The 21,693-nt window shown below is 43.4% G+C and overlaps 1 protein-coding gene across 1 annotated transcript in view; it reads right to left on the reverse strand.

Moving 5' to 3' along the window:
* Positions 1 to 2,075: 2,075 nt before the first annotated feature.
* Positions 2,076 to 21,693, reverse strand: part of LOC311107064 (laminin subunit alpha-4-like) — a 28,445-nt gene continuing 8,827 nt past the window's right edge. Inside the window, exons 8-40 of the mRNA XM_084149525.1 lie at positions 20,706 to 20,789; positions 20,408 to 20,559; positions 19,959 to 20,069; positions 19,288 to 19,399; positions 18,832 to 18,996; positions 18,535 to 18,728; positions 16,900 to 17,016; positions 13,854 to 14,002; positions 13,387 to 13,528; positions 13,184 to 13,277; positions 12,971 to 13,087; positions 12,646 to 12,831; positions 12,347 to 12,486; positions 12,023 to 12,187; positions 11,093 to 11,238; positions 10,592 to 10,754; positions 10,155 to 10,288; positions 9,729 to 9,900; positions 9,411 to 9,542; positions 9,143 to 9,285; positions 8,793 to 8,922; positions 8,542 to 8,679; positions 8,300 to 8,433; positions 7,974 to 8,129; positions 7,425 to 7,578; positions 6,757 to 6,950; positions 4,760 to 4,949; positions 4,439 to 4,594; positions 3,749 to 3,908; positions 2,986 to 3,116; positions 2,794 to 2,887; positions 2,533 to 2,652; positions 2,076 to 2,318 (exon numbers count right to left, since the gene is read on the reverse strand). Of these exons, the coding sequence (XP_084005651.1) occupies positions 2,173 to 2,318; positions 2,533 to 2,652; positions 2,794 to 2,887; positions 2,986 to 3,116; positions 3,749 to 3,908; positions 4,439 to 4,594; positions 4,760 to 4,949; positions 6,757 to 6,950; positions 7,425 to 7,578; positions 7,974 to 8,129; positions 8,300 to 8,433; positions 8,542 to 8,679; positions 8,793 to 8,922; positions 9,143 to 9,285; positions 9,411 to 9,542; positions 9,729 to 9,900; positions 10,155 to 10,288; positions 10,592 to 10,754; positions 11,093 to 11,238; positions 12,023 to 12,187; positions 12,347 to 12,486; positions 12,646 to 12,831; positions 12,971 to 13,087; positions 13,184 to 13,277; positions 13,387 to 13,528; positions 13,854 to 14,002; positions 16,900 to 17,016; positions 18,535 to 18,728; positions 18,832 to 18,996; positions 19,288 to 19,399; positions 19,959 to 20,069; positions 20,408 to 20,559; positions 20,706 to 20,789 (4,721 nt within the window). The 3' untranslated portion in view covers positions 2,076 to 2,172. The remainder of the gene's footprint in view (positions 2,319 to 2,532; positions 2,653 to 2,793; positions 2,888 to 2,985; positions 3,117 to 3,748; positions 3,909 to 4,438; positions 4,595 to 4,759; positions 4,950 to 6,756; positions 6,951 to 7,424; positions 7,579 to 7,973; positions 8,130 to 8,299; positions 8,434 to 8,541; positions 8,680 to 8,792; positions 8,923 to 9,142; positions 9,286 to 9,410; positions 9,543 to 9,728; positions 9,901 to 10,154; positions 10,289 to 10,591; positions 10,755 to 11,092; positions 11,239 to 12,022; positions 12,188 to 12,346; positions 12,487 to 12,645; positions 12,832 to 12,970; positions 13,088 to 13,183; positions 13,278 to 13,386; positions 13,529 to 13,853; positions 14,003 to 16,899; positions 17,017 to 18,534; positions 18,729 to 18,831; positions 18,997 to 19,287; positions 19,400 to 19,958; positions 20,070 to 20,407; positions 20,560 to 20,705; positions 20,790 to 21,693) is intronic.

The raw sequence follows: 21,693 nt of genomic DNA on the forward strand, positions 1-21,693 counted from the left end.
CTTCATGTCTAACTTTGCTCTCTCTCCCTAACCCCTAAGCCCTCACCCCTGACCTCTCATTGGCCCAGGGCCACCTGTAAACCCCCCTAGTCACAGTATCTCTGACAGGGAATTACTCCAGGAGTAGACAGGTTTCTGGTGCATAGGGCTTCTCCACTCCGCATGAGTGGAGAATTAGCTATACATATATATTTTTAAATATACATGACTTACTGACATGGAGTGCTTCATGTTCCTGCTGGTAGCAGGCCTCAACCTGTATGCAGGGAAATGTCCTGCCTTGGAGGATTGTTGTATTCATCTCAACCAGGTGCCTGGAAATCATATGACAAACCTGCATAGATTAACAAAGGAAAATGGTAACTGTATTTAGTCAATTGAAGTCATGAAAACCATAGGTTCTTTACACAGGAGTGTATAGGTTTTTGTTCCAGCACCTAACTAACACCTCGTTCAACTAATTGTGGTCTAAAGTGAACAAAAACTTGCACAGTTTAGTCCCCTGGGACAGAAATCACCCACGTCTGTATTATTGAATGAGCTTCCCAAGTTACAAGCTTAGCTACAATTCTGCATGATGGAGAATAATGTGTGGATCTATTTCGATCATGATTTTACTTGCAAATCTCTTCCTAACAATGTACACAACTTTCTACAATGTGACAACAGTGACAGAACTCCGAGAGCGCGCAGATTCAAAATCTTCAAGTGTATTTTTATTCACAACAGAATATTCATAGTCGTAAATGGATGCTTTCAAATATGATTGAATGTATTCAAATGTAGAATTACAAGTTTGCTACCGTTGTTAAACCTTTCACACATCATGATACAAGCTTGCAAAATTAAATTGCACATTTGCGAATCGTAATTGCAACCACGAAACTCCTCAATCTCCCTGTTTCCCATTCTTTTGGCCCATAGTCCAATCTTCCTCGCTTTCACCGCCATTAGTTCCTAGATATACACCTGCTCCTGCCATCTTTTTCTCCGTTCCGGCCTCACTCTCTTTCTCTCTATCTCTCTCTGTGTGTGTGTGTGTGTGTGTGTGTGTGTGTGTGTGTGTGTGTGTGTGTGTGTGTGTGAGGGGAATAAACCAATAACAGCAAGGATTATTGAAGATACATTTTATTCATCAAGAAAAAAGTAGAAAAACAGCACTGTGACAAAGCAATGAAGACTATTTTGTTACATACAGATGTAGCAGCATTCAGATGACAAAATAGGGTGGTGGAAGCATTGTCTGGAACTGGACTTGGCTGCACTCCTACAGTACATCACAGCTCTCTTTGACAAAAATAAAAACTATACTTTAGGGTCCTATCAACCAAACACAAACCCATCCCTTTGAAATGGGATTTATGAGTTGTCTCAATGTAGATTAAAGGCCCAATGCAGCCTTTAAAATATATATATATATATATATCAATATCAAATCATTTCTGGGTAACAGTTAACTACCTTACTGTAATAGATTTCCATTAAAATGGGCAAAAATAATTTTTTTGCAAAAAACAACCTCAAACAACAATTTTGCTAGTACTGTCTGGGAATGGTGGGGAGTGGAAAACTAAAAACTAGCTGTTATTGGCAGAGAGGTTTGGAACTCTTTGTTATTGGTCTATCAACTGATGTACTGCATGGTGATGTCACCATGAAAAAACAAAAATGCCGCCCATGCAAACCTGCTGATTAGAAGGTCCTGTGTAGATTATCAGGAAATAACACTGATAAAAAATTATCTCACACTTTTACAGTGTTAGTTTCATCAGCTGTTGTACAATATGATATAAAACAATGCATTTTGACTGTACTGGGCCTTTAAGAAAATGAAGCTACATTTACAAGCCTTCTTCAGTTGGCTATAATATGAGCAGTGGTCCTTAATCACATCATGTTGCAGTCCTTGAAATAAATAAAAATACTGAGACTCTTTGGGAAACTCTTTTGGGGGATATTTTCTCATGTGAAACTAATTCATATTGCAGGGTTGGTTACGTTACCGGGTCATTCTCTTTTCCAAATAAAAACGTGCTTGTGAACATCGAACAAGAATAGACAATTTAAAACACAATGAAAATGGCTTATCATGCTTTATTGACAGTGTGGAAACTTGTTAGGAAGCAGAATTTGTTGCTGGAGAGCTGGGCTGTATTGGTTATGACAGGCCATTTAGGCAGCTGGACAGGAGCCCACACTGACGGCCCCGCTGACCAGGGCAGCTTTGCTGAAGATCACTTGGCTCTTGTTCACCATCAGGTTCCTCATACAGCCTGTGTAGGCCCTCCTTGTGGCAATACCTTCTGGGAGAAGAGATTCTAGGAAGATATATAATAAACAACATTAAAAACACATTTCCTTTTATTTTGCAAACTCACGGTTGATAGTGCTGCCTCACCCTGTAACCTATAAAAGTTGCAAGTGCAACAGTTTTGGATGTGTTTTGTTAGTTGGAATGTCAGATATTGAGTCTAGCAAAAACACTTTTGTGTGAAGGTCAGTAGTCTTGAAATACATGGCCTTGCCACTGACCTGGAGCTCCACCAATGAACACAGGGGTCCTGGCACTCTGGGCACTGGGGTTGAGAGGTCCCACCACATGGTTGACCTCTGAGTCCACATCCAGCTGGACTACATTGGCATCTCGGATCACTGTGAACCAGAGGCAGAAAGGACAACAGAACACATTGTTGTCAGTCACTGTACATAACATTGGCCAATCATTGCAAATTAACCGTGGTCCCATACTGTTTAAATCAGGGGCAGTCAATGCAATGAAGGGAGGTCTGTTACCTGTGATCCTGTGCCAGTTCCCATCACACAGACCCAGTCTAGGAGTGACCTGAGTGAAGAACTCACGGACCCCATTGTTCACCAGCACCAGCACCTGTGAGCATAGAACAATACTTGCATTGATGACAAGTCAAAGATCTACTAATAGCAAATTAGCAAATTACTACTGATTACATTGTATTAGTTGCTTACCGCTCCTTGATGAATATACATGGTTAGGTACTCCTCAGCTGCTGTGTAGACGTGCAGTAGCACCCCTGACGCCACACGAGGGCGCACCTCCACCACCAGCTCAAACTTCAGCCCCAGGTTGAACGTGTCATCTGAGGGAGACGGACAGAAAGAGTAATTCAAGTAAAGTCTGCTCTACCACCCCCTCTGTCCATTCTGAACCTCACCTTTAACGGCTGTAACATGGAATGTTTCACTGCGCTTCGGCCCAATGAGGCATGTGCACGTGTGAAACTTAGCCAGCCACAGTAGGGTGTGAAATTGCTCTGCGCTCATTCAAACAGCTGCAGCTTGGCTTCCAAGACCTTTGGGTCTGCAGCTCTCCTCCCCGCCCTCAACTTTTCCACCAGGCCAAATTTTCACCACAGCTGCACTGGGGATATCAAATTCCGATATCCTGTCTAGAGCCTCTCTGCTTCCACGTCTCTGTGGTGATTGGTGAGCAGCCCAGGGGTTTTCTCTGCTTTCCAGAGAAAATCTAACATGGCGTGTGATATAACAGACACGTTGTTTCCAAACAGCTACAGGCCCTGCCAAAGTATGTCCTGAAGATTGCAGCAAATCAATGTTTCACAAGCTTTTCCTTTGGTATCATACTTCAAATTAATCTGGTAAGGTTCAGCCACAGTATGAAGCCAGAAGGGCCTTGAGGAGAATCATATGTCATTGCTGTCTTAATTCCTAGCAAAATGGAGAGTCTTGGCAAAGTGTGTTTGTGTGTTACCGAAGATGACATATCCTCCCTCTTCAGAGAAGTATGTCCCCGGCTCAGAGAGTCCCTCGAAGCACGGCGTCACCCCGAAGGTCTGGGACACGGAGGACAGCCATTGGCCATTCAGCTGGAGGTTCTTCACACAGCCAGTGAAGCTGTATGCAGAGTTTCTCTATAGGAGGCAAATACAGCACAGGAAAGTGTAAATGGGTGGTAGTACAGATATCTGTAGGAAATATGTTCCACTATCAGATGCGGTCATGCAGAGTTTAAAGCAGAGAGGGGTCACGTTGATGGTTTCCTGTTTTCTGTGGGAAACGTATCATCTGAGCACAGCAGTCTGAAGTGAAAATACTTGGATGGCTCCCAGTGTGAACATATAATGGCAGAAAAGACTAGAGGACCATAAATCATCCCAGACATCTCTTATAATGCTCTTTATCAAAAGGTTAGGATTTTCACTCTTTTATTCTTCTTTAACGTTCTTGGCCAGGGTTTTCATGTGTTTCCAGGATTCCACTGTAAAAACATATTCTGCTCCATTTTCCTTCAGTAGTCTACTAGGCCCAGGGCTGCATTCCAGATGGCACCTTATTCCCTATATAGTGCACAACTTTTTGACCCTGGTCAAAAGTAGTGCACTACATAGGGAATAGGGTGCCATTTGGGATGCGGCCCTGGGCGCTAAGGGCTGTATCTTACCAGTAAGTTCTGCTGGGCTTTCCCTGGTGGCACCCCTCCCACGTAGAGGGGGCTGCTGACGTGCCAGGAGACGTTGGAGCCCTGAGCTCTATCCTCCAGCAGCGTCAGTCCATCAATGATTAATCGGCCCAGATTCCCATCACGAATAAAAATGACCTGCAGGAGGAGGGACAGGGCTGTCACACTGTAGTGTAGAACTATGTCACTGCTGAAAACAAGTGGCTTATCTCATAGAACAATCTATTTATGTGTGACGGATGTCAGAGGTAAAAGTGATGTATTTTAGTATATGGATAATGGGGAATAAGCACATTTACTTACATTGTGCCATGTTCCGTCGTTGTACTTCTCCTGGCTCTTGACCTTGACCCGTTGTTGACCCAGGTTGAAGGTGTACACCAGCTTCCCATGGGCCAGGAACAGAGCCATGTAGTTGTCCTCTGCCTCGTCTGATGCATAAAAGATGAGGCCAAACAAGGACTGGGTCTTCAGGGACAGGGAGAAGTGAGACCTGGGGGTAAAAGGTGCATTATAAACCGGGTGATTTGAGCCCTGAATGCTGATTGGCTGAAAGCCGTGGTATATTTCAGCACTAAGGCCTGAGAAGGGTTCGAGGGCCTTATTGCTTTTATAAAATGGTTACCAACATATTTAGAAAAATATGAATTACATTTTTTCATTAAAAACATGATTTTAGTAAATTAATTTTTGCATTCTGAAGTTGCTACCCAAGCGGGCTGGTCGTTAGTTATTTTCTTATGTTTTGACCCAGCCGTTAATTCTAATCATTCTATTCATTGGACGTTGCTATGCTAAACAAATCATTGGCATGTAGCTAGCAGAACTTTAATAAATAATGATTTAATAAATATCCAATAGGCCTACATAGGCCGCACTGCTCTGTTTATGGTTTCCATGGTGAATTATTAGTTTTGTGGTCATTCTTGGGCTAGCTAGCTAGCCTACTGGCACAGGAGAGACCGCATTTGTAAAATGATACATTGTTGCACAGGTAGTAGAGGCAGACAGGTAGGTTTATACAACCCCCAACTGTTGCAAACCAAATAGCAGCATGGAAAAATAATGCTGTAGATGCTTTTTTCCCTGAGGGAGATGAAGTTGATGAATTTACTGCCTGGGCTAGGGGACATGGAATTATGACATTAACACATCATGGTTGTCCCACAACTCCCGCATATCAACCAATCAGCATCCAGGATCCAAGCAACCCGTTTTATAGAAGACCTATACTGTTGTCATTATGTTGGTAACCAGTTTATAATAGCAATAAAGCACCTCAGGGGTTTATGGTATATGGCCAATATACCACGGCTAACTTCTGTATTCAGGCACTCCGCGTTGTGTCGTGCAAAAGAACAGCCCTTAGCTGTGCTATAGTGGCCATATACCATACCACCTCGTGCCTTATTGCTTAATTATAAGCAATTATAAGTAACTATACTTAAACCATTACTCAGAGACCCAGAGTAAAGTGCATGTGACTAGTACTTAGACCAAGAAAACAGAGTGGAGTTCATGTGTAGAGTGGGTTCATGATTGACCTTTGGTTGACCTCTGGTTGACGTCTGGTTGAACAATGACCTATGGTTGTAACCTCAGGTTGTGTCCCAAATGTCACCCTATTCCCTTTACAGTGTACTACTTGACCAGAGCCCTATAGATGCGGTAAAGAGGTCAATGGAATGCAGACCGTGGAGGATAGAAGAAGGACGCCGGATTGATCTAACAAAGTGGATATTCGTCAAACCGTCATGATTGATGTATTGTAACAGGCCCACAATGTGGTTAATAAAGTCTGATTTTGATATCTTTGGCTGTTTTTGCTGCATAACATTTAGAAGTTGTCCCTTTTCAGGTTTAGAGGAAGTGTATGCTAAATGCTAACTCCTGTTCAAATAAGCTGGTAGCATACAGTAGCTAGCATGCAGAAATCGGTGGTGGTAGTCAAAGTAATTTTTAACTGTAATGCAGTTGATTGGTGACAATGACATGAACATGTATTGGGGTTGACATCCATAAAAGTATTATACCATTTTTACCTCAACATAGTGTGAAATACACAAATAAACAATAGCCTAAATGTAGGAGAATTTTGCTGGGGGGCAATGAGGAGATTCGGGATCTTTCCCAGACTGCATTTTTCCTCCACGCGTCTCAATAGCATTTCCATTGTTTTGGTTGAGTTCCATTGACCTCTTTACCGCATCTATGGGCCCTGGTCAAAGGTATTACACTATATAGGGAATAGGGTGCTATTTGGGATGCAACCCGAGTGTTCTTCCCTGTCCTGGACTTACCTCTCAGTGAGGGACTCTGGGATGTCAGTGTACTCCTGCCTGCTGTTGGTGATACCCCCGTAGTGGTGGGCGTGGCGGGTGGCACGGGGCCTGGCGGACAGGTAGCATGGTGTCTCCTCTGTCTCTCCTGGCTCCTGCTCATCACTCTTCAGTCCCAACAGGCCTTGTGGCTGGTTGGACTTGTCTCTGCCCACCTTAGTGAGAGAAGGGAAGTTACTTGACTGTTAGTAGTGGGTCAATGCATGCCTATTGTTCAGTATACAGTATCATCTTTAAAGATCGAAACTAGGGGGAAGCAGCGCTACTGTTTGCCCCAGCGCCTTTGCTATTGTGGGGAAAGGAGCCTCCGGCAGCGTGGGAAAAAAATGGCACTACATATTCTGCTGTTCAATTGCGCGTGCAATGATGTCCGAGGAAACAGTGTTCGTTGTTTGGAGTAACTTCTTTGTTATTGTAATATCCCAAATGGACGTGGCAGTTTCACCAATTAAGGATTCCAGCTTTAAGTGATTATAGACTCTTTTAAGACTTGAAAAGACAGGGATTTTTTATGAATACATACTACATTTACGATTTGTATCCGCATTGGCAGGCATAAAAAAATTAAAAAATTTAGAAGCCAAACTTGAGTTAAATGACATGTATTTAAATTATCATTATTTATTTACCTTCCTAGTATGGCCCTGCTTGGTTTTGGCAGAGTTTTTGCTGTGCTTAGAGAGCAGGGCAGCGGGCGGTCGCTCCACAGGGCAGTCCTGCAGGGAGGTCTGGACATTCTCAGTGTACTTCTGAAAGTCCTCAGGCTCAATATCCCTGTCTTGTCTGAAGAGAGAAAGAGAGAAAGAGAGAGAGAGACTAGCAACTCAGTGCCAAAGACATAAGAGCCATAGAGATACTCACACACACACACAACTCTGTCTCCATGGAAACAAACTCCATATCCTCCCAACCCGCTCTCAACAGCTGCGCTATTCCTGTGCCTGGCTTTCTTCCTCTCATAGATACAGCTAGGCAGCTCGGTTTTCACCAACCAACCTGAGCCAAATGACCAATAAGCATGCTATCATAACAACGTTCTCTGCAGATAGGAAGTGTGTCACACTTGGACTCTTTCACTTGCTAGTATTAGATGCAATCCATTACAATCCATTACATCAATTGCATTAGGCTTTTAATGTGGTCTGAGTGCTGTGGCAGTGAGAGAGTGGCCAGGTCACCTGCTGATGTAGGCGTAGCTGATGCAGCCAGTGAAGTTCTTGATGCTGCTACTGGGAGAGCCTCCTAAGTAGAAGCTCCTCACTGTGGAGGCTGAGGGGGCGGAGGACGGACGTTTCTTCTCATGCTTGTCTTTGTCATCCACCACCAGCTCATATCTGATAGAGATAGATAGTAATCGGTCAATTGTTACAGTGAATAATTATAATCCATTTTGCTTTTAAATCACACTTTTAAATATGAAGAAATATAAATGTGGCTTGACAGCGAGGCAATATCGTAAAAAATACTTGGCACAAGATGTTTTTAGGATACATTGGATTCTTACTTGTCATTATTCACTGAAGCCACCAGGAAATGGGTCATTCCATCGTTGTACTGCTTCTTCTGTGATTTGACTCTGGTGCCTCTGGAGTTCAATACCACTGCTCCGTTCTCCAGGGCGATGGTAAACTCATCAGACTAAAGGAGGAAGAGAGTTTGCAGTCAAACAACAGTTGTATTTCCTTTGCAGTTCCTTTGGAACTCATATGAAAAAAAAACGATTTATTCAGGCAAGAATCAGTATACCCCTTCGATGTGGTAGAACAGGAGACCAGTAGGCTGCAGTGTCCTGAAGTTAAGGCCTCCCTCGAAGACGTCGAAGGGAGATATCTTTGCTGCAGACCCCAGGTAGCTCTCTCCAGTGAAGTAGGCTTTACGGGACATCTGTTATAATCCAAGACACAACAGGGACATTGTCAACTATTGTAGTTCAGTTGATTCTGTATACACTACTGATGCTTTATCTAGTAGCCTTTCAAATGGATTACAGTACATACAAAGGACTCCTCAGGACAACCGCTGCTGATGCCAATAGTGCCAGGTTCCTCCAGGAGGTTAAAGTCTTTCTTCTGGAACTGGAAGCCCTTCACACAGCCCTTCAGCCCCATCAGGGAGGACAGCTCAGGCCTGGGGGAGAGGGAATCGGCTCAGAGTCACATAGGGCATTGGGGAACAAACCAGCCGGAACAATCAAAACCCTGCTGTCCAACTGTACTCAGTCTAATGCAAATGTTACAATCTGTTGATATTGTGTTACAATTGTCAACTATACTTTCAAAGTTAGACCTCTTAAGGTCCTCGGATTGGTGTGAGGAAGTGCACGTGTGTGGTTAGATAACTGACTCACCTGGAGAGGAGAATGCGCAAGGGGGCCCCACCTATGTAGATATCGGAGAAGGGCAGCGTTTTTTTCTCATTCTCCATGGACTTCACGTGACTCTTGTCCACCAATAGAATGATCTTCTTGGAGTAATGATAGATGATTGACACCTATAAAAAAAACCCAGCACAGCTTAGATTGGATTAGGCCTACTGTTGAAAGGACATTAATTTAATTCGCATCTCAATAGGCACACCCCTGCCGACAGAAAGACAATGGGTTGATTTAGATTTACCTCATGGTATCTTGCGTCATTGATCTGTAGTTTAGGTAAGTTACTCTCCATGACGATCGGGCCTCCACTGAAGCCAAAGTCGTACATGAGACGTAGGAAGCCATTCTTCAACTCTAACAGGAAGAAGTTGTCCTGGAAATAATTATTGAATTATTGTTTTTTTCTAGAGTCATTCTTCCAAGTTACATGATGCAGAAAAAGTATTGGTAAATCTCTCTATGCTCTCTGAAGTATTGCAAGGCATAGCATTGCATCACTGACTGACTGACTATGTTGCTGGTTCAAAACTAAAGGTGACATTTTCACTACTATATTTACCCCGTTGACCATGAGTAACAGGATGCCGTTGTTTGCTACTGTCCGAACAGCAATGTCAAACCGGGTGACAATGCCAAATTTACCCCTCCTTTCCATGTTGTTGATGAGGGCATATCCAGTTCCGTCAAACAGGTAGCTGGCGATACGACTCTGTGAGAATGCCAGCTTATACCTGATAGGGCAAAGAAAACAATAATAATAATAATAATATGCCATTTAGCAGACGCTTTTATCCAAAGCGACTTACAGTCATGCGTGCATACATTTTTGTGTATGGGTGGTCCCGGGGTTCAATGTTAGAGTTAAGTCGAAATGAAGTGACTTGTCTGAAGGAGCCTCAGATGGAGACATGTGGACCCTTTAAGGGCAGAGGTAATATCTAAAGTTCCCAACAAAAACATCTGGACAAGATACAGTATATCATACCTGGGACAAGGTGTTGAAGCAACTACATCCATCTTGTGGGTCTGTTTGAAATTGTACAGACTGATGACATCGTTATTCAAAGAGGCCAACTCGATGCAGCCCACGAAAGGAGCTAGGCTGAGTGCAGGTGGAAGCTACAAGAAAAACAAAACATTCAGAATCTTATCTTGGAAGGCGATGCAGCCCACGAAAGGAGCTAGGCTGAGTGCAGGTGGAAGCTACAAGAAAAACAAAACATTCAGAATCTTATCTTGGAAGGGAAAAGTACATAGAGAGTCATCACAATACTGATTCAATCCTGCTGTGTCAATGGTTCATGGGTGAAGTACAGTTTACATCAACACTGTATGATGGAAATGGTCTGCTATGCATTAGCCAATGCCACAGAACTCTGATCAGAGGTTGATGTCATATCCTGTTAGAAAGTAATACCGTACCTTGACATCAGTGGGGACACCACCCACGAAGAAGACAGTGTCTTCAGGGTCCAGGTTGAACAGGGAGTCGGTGCCAAAGGCTTCGCCCTTTTGGATGAACTTCTGCTCGTCAGTGGACGTCTGACTGGGTACGGTAAGGAACACTTTTCCATGTCTGCCCAGCCTGTCAAAACGAAGACACAAAGCGGCGTGAATAATCAGTCACATCAACACCATTACATCCTGCATGGGCAGAACAGCCTCATAGCTCCCTGTGAGTGGTTAGACTAGACAGGTGTCCTGTGTGTGTGAATGGATGGACGGTCTTTAGCAAGGTCGCAAATCTGGACAGTATGTGCTTTAGCCAAGTTCTTTGTCATTGGTTGTCAGTCATGAAACATGCATGGCATGACAACAGACACGACAGATGTCTTATCTAATAAGCATTAGCTGATCTGCTACCAGGCTATGCCAGTCTATCTGTGTGACTGGATCTGTTGCTTAGATAACGCTCTACTGTACCTCTCCACTTTGATGAGGTTGAAGACTGGAGGCCATTGGCTGACAGGCTTTGAACCCAGCGGGATTTCAACATCTTCCCCTCCCAGGTTGTAGACGTACACCAGGTTGTCATTCTTGATAGCCAGACCCATGTAGTCTTTCTTACCCTATATGATATGTAGGAGAGAAACCAAGGTGACAGGTTTTATACAACATAATGCATGTACTGTAATATGGAATCCCTGCCTGCGATCTTATTCAGGAAAATCTCCTAATCTTTGCTTTATAAAACCAACGAAGGGTCACAGAGTGCCATTTCTAAGCATCAAGCAGACTTACACAAACACCACTGTATAATTTACAGCAGTGTCACCAGGGTAAGCAGCATCATTAAAGAGAACAGAGAGACCCAGAGAGGAGAGCTCTGCCGTCATTAAGCTCCTGTGGATGGGGGGTAACGGCATTTATGTAAATGAGCCCTGACTTTGAAGGCAAATGCACAAACAACAGGCGTCTCCTGGAAACCTTTTGAAAAAGGCAACTGTCTGCTCTCAAAGGCCTGTTCTGCTCACATGATCACAACAAACCATTAATCTGCACACAAGCTGCTCTCTCCCTTTTATCTCAAGCCATCCTCAGGGTCCAAGTCTGCAAAGTTTCAATAGCAGATCTGGGCCATTCTGCAACCCCCTCCTCCCACCCACCCACTTATTGCACACAATAGAAAAATACCTCAGTATTATGACAGGGATTGATGTGTTATATACTGCTCATTGCTAGCCTGATCCCAGATGTGTTTATGCTGAATGGCTAACTCCCATGGTTGTGGCATGACAACAAAAGCAGTCGGCTATACAGGACAAATAGATCTGCCTTAGAAAAGAGCCAAGCTGCTGAACCCAGCACCAGCCCCCTATTCCCTGTTCCCCCCTCTCCCCCCAGCCTCCTCACGTTTCTGTCACCCAGATAGAAGATGAAGCGGTCCTCAATAGGGTCCTTATCTGGGTCCACCCTGATGAACAGGCTGATGGTGGTCACTGTCTTAAGGTCCGCCACGTTGGTGTGGGGCTGCACCTCAACCGACGACTGACCGTTGAACTTCATGGACACTTGGACCTATGGTGTAACAAAACATGATATATCTGTGTCATACAGGACTCGATTATGAACAAGACTTGGGATTATAGTAACACAAGACTATACAGGGTTTTTCATTGGTGGTTGAAAGTACATTTCGGTTGTGATATTAGTGATTGTTCAGGTGATAATATTGACCTTCTTGGCCACACTCCTGGCCTGGGCGATGAGCTCTCTGATCCTGATGATGTTGGTGGTCACGTTGTTCACTGGCTTCTTCTCCTCAATGACACGCAGCTTGTCCAGCAGCTCAGGAACCAGCTCAGACAGGTTCTCAACTAAAAACCCCACCATGGATGGAGAGAAAGATTACAATAATTAACAACAACCACTTTTTTCTTCAATTAACACTTACTAGTTTGAGTGTAATGCTTAGTCATTTAGTCCTCTCTGTTGAGGATTGAAATACTGTAGAAGTGTTAATGAGTGTACTGTACCTGCTTCGCCAGCGGCGACTACAGCACGGTCGAAGGCTGCAGCAGAGTAATCTTGGTTCTTCATGTTGGTGGCCCACTCCTCTACCTTCTCGTGGATGGGGGTGATGGTCTGCAGGACCTCCACGGAGTGGTTAAGGGTGCCTTCAGCCACCTCCTTGGTGAGCTCCAGACGCTTGGTGGTTCTGTCTGGAAGGTCAGAGTGGAATTCAGAACAACAAATTCAGTACAGAGATGAGTAGAGCGATCTTGGAATGGCAGTGAATACAATTATGTGTACGTCAGAGACCCTAGATAGGCTATGGTCCAGAACAAGAATGTGTTTTACCTGGCTCAATTCCCTTGATATCTTTCAGTACTTCCGCTAGTTTTTTGGTGTTGTCATCCATGGTCTCCTTGGTCTCCTCAATATATTTAATCTTGTCCAGAACCTCAGCTTCAACCTCTGTTGAAATAATTCACACATGCATCATTGAGGAGAACCTGTACAATCTAGTCTAACAATAATCAGACAATGCTCAATCTAAAAAATATGTCATACCAAGTTGCTCAGAACGCAATGAAATAGATTCCTTGAAGATGTTGTCACTCTGGGTCTTCAGGAATCCCAGTTGTGTGTTGATCCCATTGATGGCCTGCCATAGACAGCACAATTTTAGCTTATCAATTGAAAACCACTCTATATTAGCCTAAATACTGTATGTAGCTAATGTAGCTAACTGCTGCACATTTCAGACGACCTACATCCTCAGCTCTTGTTGCTAAATCCAGTGTTGTCAGTCCAGTGATGTTGGCCTCTTCAATGTACTGGACAATGTTGTTGTATACATTGGCTGCATCCAGAGCATTCTGCACGAATCCGTTGGCATCGCTGCGTTTCAGATCACTAGGTGAAAAGAAACGTACAACAACGTCTTTGTAAAGCATTAAGGATAAAGAACATAGCTGTAGTGTTGGCCTACTTTTAACTGTGATACTACTACTGCACTACTCATTTGTGCTTCAAGTAAAGTGTGATTGAGTGTTGATCAGTGTTGGATAAACATGTTCAATGGTGGTTTTGTTCTTGAATGTGGTCGGCATTATAATGGAATAAAGTGGGTAATCAAGTGTAGTCGTGTTTAGTAGTTAGTTGGTTGGTTCTTCAATGTGATGTGCATTAGAGTGATGCCATTATGAGATCACTACTAAATAACATCACTACTACTCACTACTCCAGCTCGTCCGCTTGACTCTGTAGATCCTTTGCGTGGTCCTGGGCTCTCTGGACCAGGTCTCTGTCTGCCAGGGACAGCGCCTCAGTCTTCTCCTGCAGCAGCTTGCTGGCGCCATCGATCGCAGCGTGGTACTCAGTCACGTTCTACACAGATACAGACCCCATTCTAAGACTTAACTAACAAAGTTAACTCTGAATGATTCTATTTCCCCACTGACTAAACCAATAGACAGGCAATTGACTTAAAGGGATACCTCGGGATTTTGGCAATGAAGCCCTATGCTTACCATTGATGTTCAGTCATTGTGCTAACGCTAGTTAGCAATTGCGCTAATGGTAGTTAGCAACATTCTTCATGCACAGACATACAAATGGTATCCATGAGTTCATCTGACTCTGGGGAAGAAGACAAAGTGCTTCATTTCCAAAATCCTGAAGTATTTGAAACCGAAATGTACTTAATGAGGGTAGTATACAATATTATGAGTTGTTTAGAAAATGCCATCAGAGGGCGTCAGAGTTTGCATCAGCGTTTTTGATCTCATGCAATTCCAAATATGTGGTAATATCATTTTGGGTGTCTGTTAGATTTGTCATGGATTCATACTAAGTGCATGGCCAATACATGGTACTCTCCCTGTTATGCCATACAGTGCCTTTAAAAAGTATTCACACCCCTTGACTTTTTCCACATTGTGTTGTGTTAAGGCCTGAATTTAAAATGGATTACATTTAGATTTTATGTCACTGGCCTACACACAATACCCCATAATGTCAAAGTGGAATTATGTTTTGAGAAATGTTTACTAATTAATACAACTGAAAAGCTGAAATGTCTTGAGTCAATAATAATAATATAATAATAATATATAATATGCCATTTAGCAGACGCTTTTATCCAAAGCGACTTACAGTCATGCGTGCATACATTTTTGTGTATGGGTGGTCCCGGGGATCAAACCCACTACCTTGGCGTTACAAGCGCCGTGCTCTACCAGCTGAGCTACAGAGGACCACAATAAGAATTCAACCCCTTTTACGGCAAGCCTAAATAAGTTCAGGAGTAAAACTTTGCTTAACAAGTCACATGATATGTTGCATTGACTCACTCTGTATGCAATAATAGTGTTTAACATTATTTTTGAATGACTACCTCATCTTTGTAACAAATACAAAGATATGTAAGATCCCTCAGTCGAGCACTGAATTTCAAAGACAGATTCAACCACAAAGACCAGGGAGGTTTTCCAATGCCTCGCAAAGAAGGGCACCTATTGGTAGATGGGCAAAAAAAAAGCAGACGTTCAATATCCTTTTGAACATGGTGAAGTGATTAATTACACTTTGGACTTTGTATCGATACTCAGTTGCCGGAGAGGAAGGAAACCGCTCAGGGATTTCACCATGAGGCCAATGATGACTTTAAAACCTTTACAAAGTTTAATGACTGTGATAGGAGAAAACTGAAAATGGATCAACAACATTGTAGTTACTCCACAATACTAACCTAAATGACAGTGTGAAAAGAAGGAAGACTGTCAAAAATACACATTTTCCAAAACATGCATCCTGAATAAGGCACTAAAGTAAAACTGCAAAAAATTGGCAAAAAAAAATGTCCTGAATACAAAGCGTTATGTTGGGGCAAAACCAACACAACACATCACTGAGTACCACTCTTCATATTTTCAAGCATGGTGGTGGCTGCATCATATTATGGGTATGCTTGTCATCGGCAAGGACTAGGGAGTTTTTTTCAGGAAAAAAATTAACGGAATAGAGCTAAGCACATGCACAATCCTAGTGGAAAACCTGGTTCAGTCTGCTTTCCAACAGACACTGGGAGACAAATTCACCTTTCAGCAGGACAATACACTAAAACACAAGGCTAAATATACACCTGAGTTGTTTACCAAAATGACATTGAATGTTCCTGAGTAGCCTAGTTCCAGTTTTGACTTAAATTGGCTTGAAAATCTATGGCAAGACTTGAAAATGGCTGTCCAGCAATGATCAACAACTAACTTGACAGAGCTTAAATAATTTTTTTAATAATCATTTGCAAATATTGTACAATCCAGGTGTGCAAAGCTCTTAGAGACTTACCCAGAAAGACTCACAGCTGTAATCGCTGCCAAAGGTGATTCTAACATGTATTGACTCAGGGGTGTGAATATGTATGTAAATGAGATATATATATATATATATATATATATATATATATATATATATATATATATATTTTTTTTTTTTTTTTTTGTGTGTGTACTTTTTACCCCTTTTTCTCCCCAATTTCATGATATCCAATTGGTAGTTGCAATCTTGTCCCATCGCTGCAACTCCCGTACAGACTCGGGTGAGGCAAAGGTCGAGAGCCATGCGTCCTCCGAAACACGACCCCGCCAAGCCGCACTGCTTCTTGACACACTGCTCGCTTAACCCGGAAGCCAGCCGCACCAATGTGTCGGAGAAAACTGAAGTCAGCGTGCATGCGCCCGGCCCGCCACAAGGAGTCGCTAGAGCGCGATGGGACAAGGACATCCCAGCCGGCCAAACCCTCCCCTAACCCGGACGACGCTGGGCCAATTGTGCGCCACCTCATGGGTCTCCCGGTCGTAGCCGGCTGCGACGCAGCCTGGGGTCGAACCCGGGTTTGTAGTGAAGCCTCTAGCACTGCGATGCAGTGCCTTAGACCGCTTTTCCACTCGGGAGGCCCCCAAAATTAGATATTTCTGCATTTAATTTTCAATACATTTGCAAACATTTTCTAAAAACATGTCTTCACTTTGTCATTATGGGGTAGATGGGTGAGAAATAAAAAGTATATTTAATCCATTTTGAATTCAGGCACAACATAATGTGGAATAAGTAAAGGGTTATGAATACTTTCTGAAGGCACTGTATTCAAAACATGCACGGAAACAATCCAATCCATCGTAATTACATGTATAATTCAGGTGACCTCATTCAGTGGGTCCAAAATACAAAGCTTTCAGGAATAGGTTAATGGTGACTGTGGTGTGTACAGAAAGATAACTTACCTGCACCAGGAGATCCATCTCAGCAACAGTATTCTCAGTGTCCATGATGAGGTCTTCAGCAGTCTGCAAGGTGTCATTCACAGCTTCGTAGTTTTCCATCAGTTTCTGCTGCTTGGCCTGGGAGAGAGAGTGGACAGGACTGGTGACTACTTGAATACATTATAGTAGCCTGATGTTCAGTCATATCTTTCTGTTTTAGTACAGAGCAGAGGAGGCTGGTGGGAGGAGCTATAGGAGGACAGGCTCATTGTAATGGCTGGAATGGAATAAATATAATGGTATCAAACACATCAAACATATGGAAACCACGTTTGACTCCGTTCCATTTCAGCCATTACAATGAGCCCATCCTCCAATAGCTCCTCCCACCAGCCTCCATTGGTACAGAGAGTATACAATATGTGTAGTGAGTACAGGTTATGTACCGTATGTCTCCCATATGAACATTATTATCATAAAAGTAGGTACAATAATATGAAATGTCAAAATAAAACTATGAAAGACCTTAAATGTGTTTTGCCCCAAAGATAGAGATATTTGTTGACAAAGATATAAGTATAGTACAGTAACATCATCCTACCCCCATAGTAACCCTGGCTTTGTTTCTGTTGCTACGACTAGTGTTGACCAATCTGCTTTGGGAAGGAAGAGCCCCAGATTATGGGAGGCCTCCTGTTTGGACAGTGCACCATTCATGGCATTGGTTTACAGCAGAGGCCCTGATCATGGAGATAACACACACATACAGCACTGCAGCAGCTGGCTTCTCCAAGCTCCACTGGAGCACAACCACAATGGGCCCATAATGTCAACTTGAGCATGACAACAGGCCAGTCTGTGTTATAAAAATTATCACAATCCCTCAGGTTTTCACACCATAATGTATAGGAACAACAGGGCTGTTGTATTGTATTTGTGATCTAAAAAGCAGAACAGAAACGCCCCAGACTGAAATAAATGTTAAGGAGCTTTACAAAATGACTATACACATGATACCCCATTCAATGTGAAGCAGCTGTAGGTATTTAACTCTAAGGGGCACAGCCTCTTTATATTGGGATATGATTGTGTTGTGCAGTAATGCATCTCCCCCAGTCTGTGCCTCCTAACAATCCATAACAGCTGTTTCTGTGTTACTGTTCTCTACTACTAAATACCATGGGTAATTGAGTTCTCTGGCAGACTTTGGGAACAATAACAATCCCCATAATGTACGGTAGATAGAGAGAAATGATCTGGTGTATTCCTTGGCAGGAGCAGGACAGTGTTGCTTCCCAGTGATAAAGCCAAGCTGAACTCGTGCAACATTCAGGGGGAAGATAGAGGTAGACTGCACTGAGGCAGAACTGAACAACATCAAACTCCCCCAGAGCAGGCTTGAGCTGCACTTATCTTTTTAGCAGGGCATTCTCACAGTGAGCTGTAGTAATGAAACCCATGCTGACGAACATAGAGAGCAGGGAGTCAGGGAACCAGAGAGCCAGGGAGTTAGGCAAGCAGTCAGTCAGTCAGTCAGTCAGTCAGTCAGTCAGGCAGCCAGTCAGGAAGTCAGCTAGAGACATTTGGGGAGCCAGGAGGAGAGCGGCTCCCGGCGGCACGGTCTGGGCCAAGCGGAGTCCGGTTCGTGGAAGTTACCTCACTCCTCTGGAATTTGACGGTGTTGGCCTTGTTCATGTCCTCCGTCTCTTGGACAGTGTTGGCAGCCTTCTGGAGGATCTCCTGGGCCTCAGAGAGCTTTTTGGTGAAGCGGAAGAGCACCTCCCGTACTGGGGCCACACGGCCGTCTGTACTGATCAGCTTCTTCTCCAGCTGACGCATGCGTCTAAGGACTGGACAACACACAAACAGGACCACAAATGCAGCCTCTTGTAACACATCATCAAAAATGTGTGTGTGTTTGTGTGTGTGTGCGCATGCATGTGTTGTCCTCACGGTCGTGGGCCTCAGTGGACTCATCGGTGGCGATGGGCTCTCGTGGGGACAGGTCCAGTTTCTTCATCAAGGTCACCATGCCCTCGGCCATGGCCGTCTTCTTTCTGATGACCTCTGGGTCCAGGTCCTGATGTACACTGTACAGCTCCCAGTCACTGATCATTTCTGTGAGACACAAACATAACACAGAGCACAGGGTGAAGGAAGGCTGGGATGTGACTGAGGCCTCGTTACCAGAAGCACCCCACGTAAATAAGTAAAACGCTGATAAATGGATGACAGTAGGAAATACAGCAACAGTGATTTGGATTTAAATCTTAAAGCAAGGCGGCATTCAAAAGTTATTGGATATCATCTATCAACATTTATAACATACATAAAAGCCTTAATAATCTCAGGGAGGTGTACGGTACTCAAAGAGGCATAGCAGTGTAGCTTTAGCACGCTTAAAAATACCTTCAATGAGTACGTTGAGGGCGGTGAGGTTAGTGGTCAGCTCGTCAGCCAGAGTGACGCTTTGTAGTGTGTCTTCATCCACTCTGTCCCCCATGGACTTCACTACATTCTCCTGGCCCACCACAAACACCACACAGATCAGTGACAAAGTCAAGACATGACAAACACCACAGAACACACAAATCAATCACACAGTCAGGACACTACCACTACAGCTCAATAAAATAGATTTGATGGCTCTGAGAGATAAGATAACTGAATTACACTCCCCTATGTATTTTTTGTACAGTGAAGTTATTTTCTCCAGGATTTTCTATTTGAGGTCAAATGTTTTTTCTCAGGTGACAGTACATAATGTCACGTTTTATTCTAGGGTATTCATACATATCTGTTTTACCAAAAATATTTGGACAAATTCACTTATAGTTGGTCAAAAGTTTAGTAATTTGCCCCATATTCCTAGCATGCAATGACTACATCAAGCTTGTGACTTTACAAACTTGTTGGATGCATTTGAAGTTTGTTTTGGTTGTGTTTCGGATTATGTTGTGCCCAATATAAATAGTTTTCTGTATGTGGACTTTATTTTACCTCCAGAGTAATGTAAACAGTGAAAGAGGGAGGAAGAGGAGTGTGAGTGAGTTAGATGAGTGATGAAGGTGTCCTCTTACTGTCTCTGCCAGATGGTTCATGTCTGAGAGTAGAGCAGCACTGGCCTCCTCCAGATGCCCCGTCTGTGTACTCATCAGAGCTGACTTATTCCTCCAGTTCATAAACTGAGTCTGAAAACAAAACATAGGAGAAATTAGATGCACTTACACAATACTATTACAATACAGTAAATGCATGTTAGGATTGTGAGAAGAAAAGTGTGTGATGTGCACTGTACAATGGTTGGTGTATTGGTAGGTTAGTCGGTTGGTTGGTTGGTTGGGTGGTTGGTTGGGTGTTTAGTGTGTGAGATTTGCCAATAGCCAGTGGCTTTGTAATAGTAAAACTCCTGAAGTTGATTTGCTTATTTCTCTTATTTAAATCAGAATGAACTGATAATATAGTTGTGTATAAACATAATTGAGTCCAAACTATATCAGCGTGAGCAGAAAGAGAGGCTCTACTGTACCTGCAGACGGAGGGCAGTGTAGTTGTAGTACTTGAGTCTGTCATTGGCTGCAGCCCCAGTGGAGATGTTCAACACACTGACCTTCACCTGGTCCAGCGTCTTATTGGACAGCTTCAGGTCACCAATCAGGTGCCAGATACACTCATCACAACCTGATAGGAGGGAGGAACCAAATTAAACGCAAATTATTTTCTATGTTATTTCCCCAACATCACATCATGCTAACGTCCAACACAAATAAATGGTTGTTTAAGATGAACTGAAACGTTCATTTTTATTTCTAACCAGGCCCTCTTACTGATGTTGCAGAGGTTGACCGTGGGTGCTTCAGGGAGACATTCCCCAGTGTGCATGTCACAGTGGCCGCTTGCACAGTCACATTCTGGATGGAAGAAACAGACACACACATCCACTTCATATAGCTACAGTTGATTACATGTCGAGTTCCCTTCATCAAGTTTAATGCTTTATCAGCTGGACATGTGAGAGTCAGTCTGGGTACCAAAAATATGATGGAACCCATGGTGAGGATTATGGCTGGGAAGGAGTGCTGCTGCACATGCTGAGTGCTTTGGTACTGGCACTGACCTTGTACTGTATATAGCTTCTTATTATTTATACTTTTTTGATATTGAATACTGCACTGTTGGGTAGGGCCTGCAAGTGAAAGGTGCAATTTGCCGAAATCGTTCCGCCATTTCCTGGTTGCAAATATTCTAATAGTTCGCCTAATTTCAGTTTATGGGACAAAACAATCTATGCATAGTGTAGAGAATCATTGGACCATCTAAACCGCTGTGAAATATATTTTCAATAACCAAAGATATTGTATTTTCAGCTGTTTGAAGCTGGTGTACAAAACCAAAGTAAAAGACGCAAAAACTAAAGTTAAGAACGGGAAGCATAGAAATAGCGCAACAGCTCTACCTCTTCTTAACGAGAATGACAGATCTATAACTCACATTTCGATGTGAATTTGGTTGGGTCGCCCAAAAGTTACATTGCAGCTTTAAGCATTTCACTATACTTGTGCATGTGACAAATCAAACTTCCCTGGTTCTCTGTACTGTGGCTGTGGGATGGTTTTGGCAGCTGGCCAGATAAATTGGGGCTGGGAGGTGATGTCAGAGGAAAGTCGGATGCTAGCTGCAGTCTGTCCCTGTGGTTGTGTACAGATGTGTACAGCTGGCCCTGGGGTTGCAGATCGCAGCGGATGCCTGCCTGACATCATGTATGAGTGGGTGTGGGTACGGTGGACTGGCTAGCTAGCTGCAGTAAAACTCTGG

Source organism: Coregonus lavaretus (genome assembly GCF_964263955.1).
Source record: "Coregonus lavaretus genome assembly, chromosome: 31".
NCBI classification, from domain to species: Eukaryota; Metazoa; Chordata; class Actinopteri; order Salmoniformes; family Salmonidae; genus Coregonus; species Coregonus lavaretus.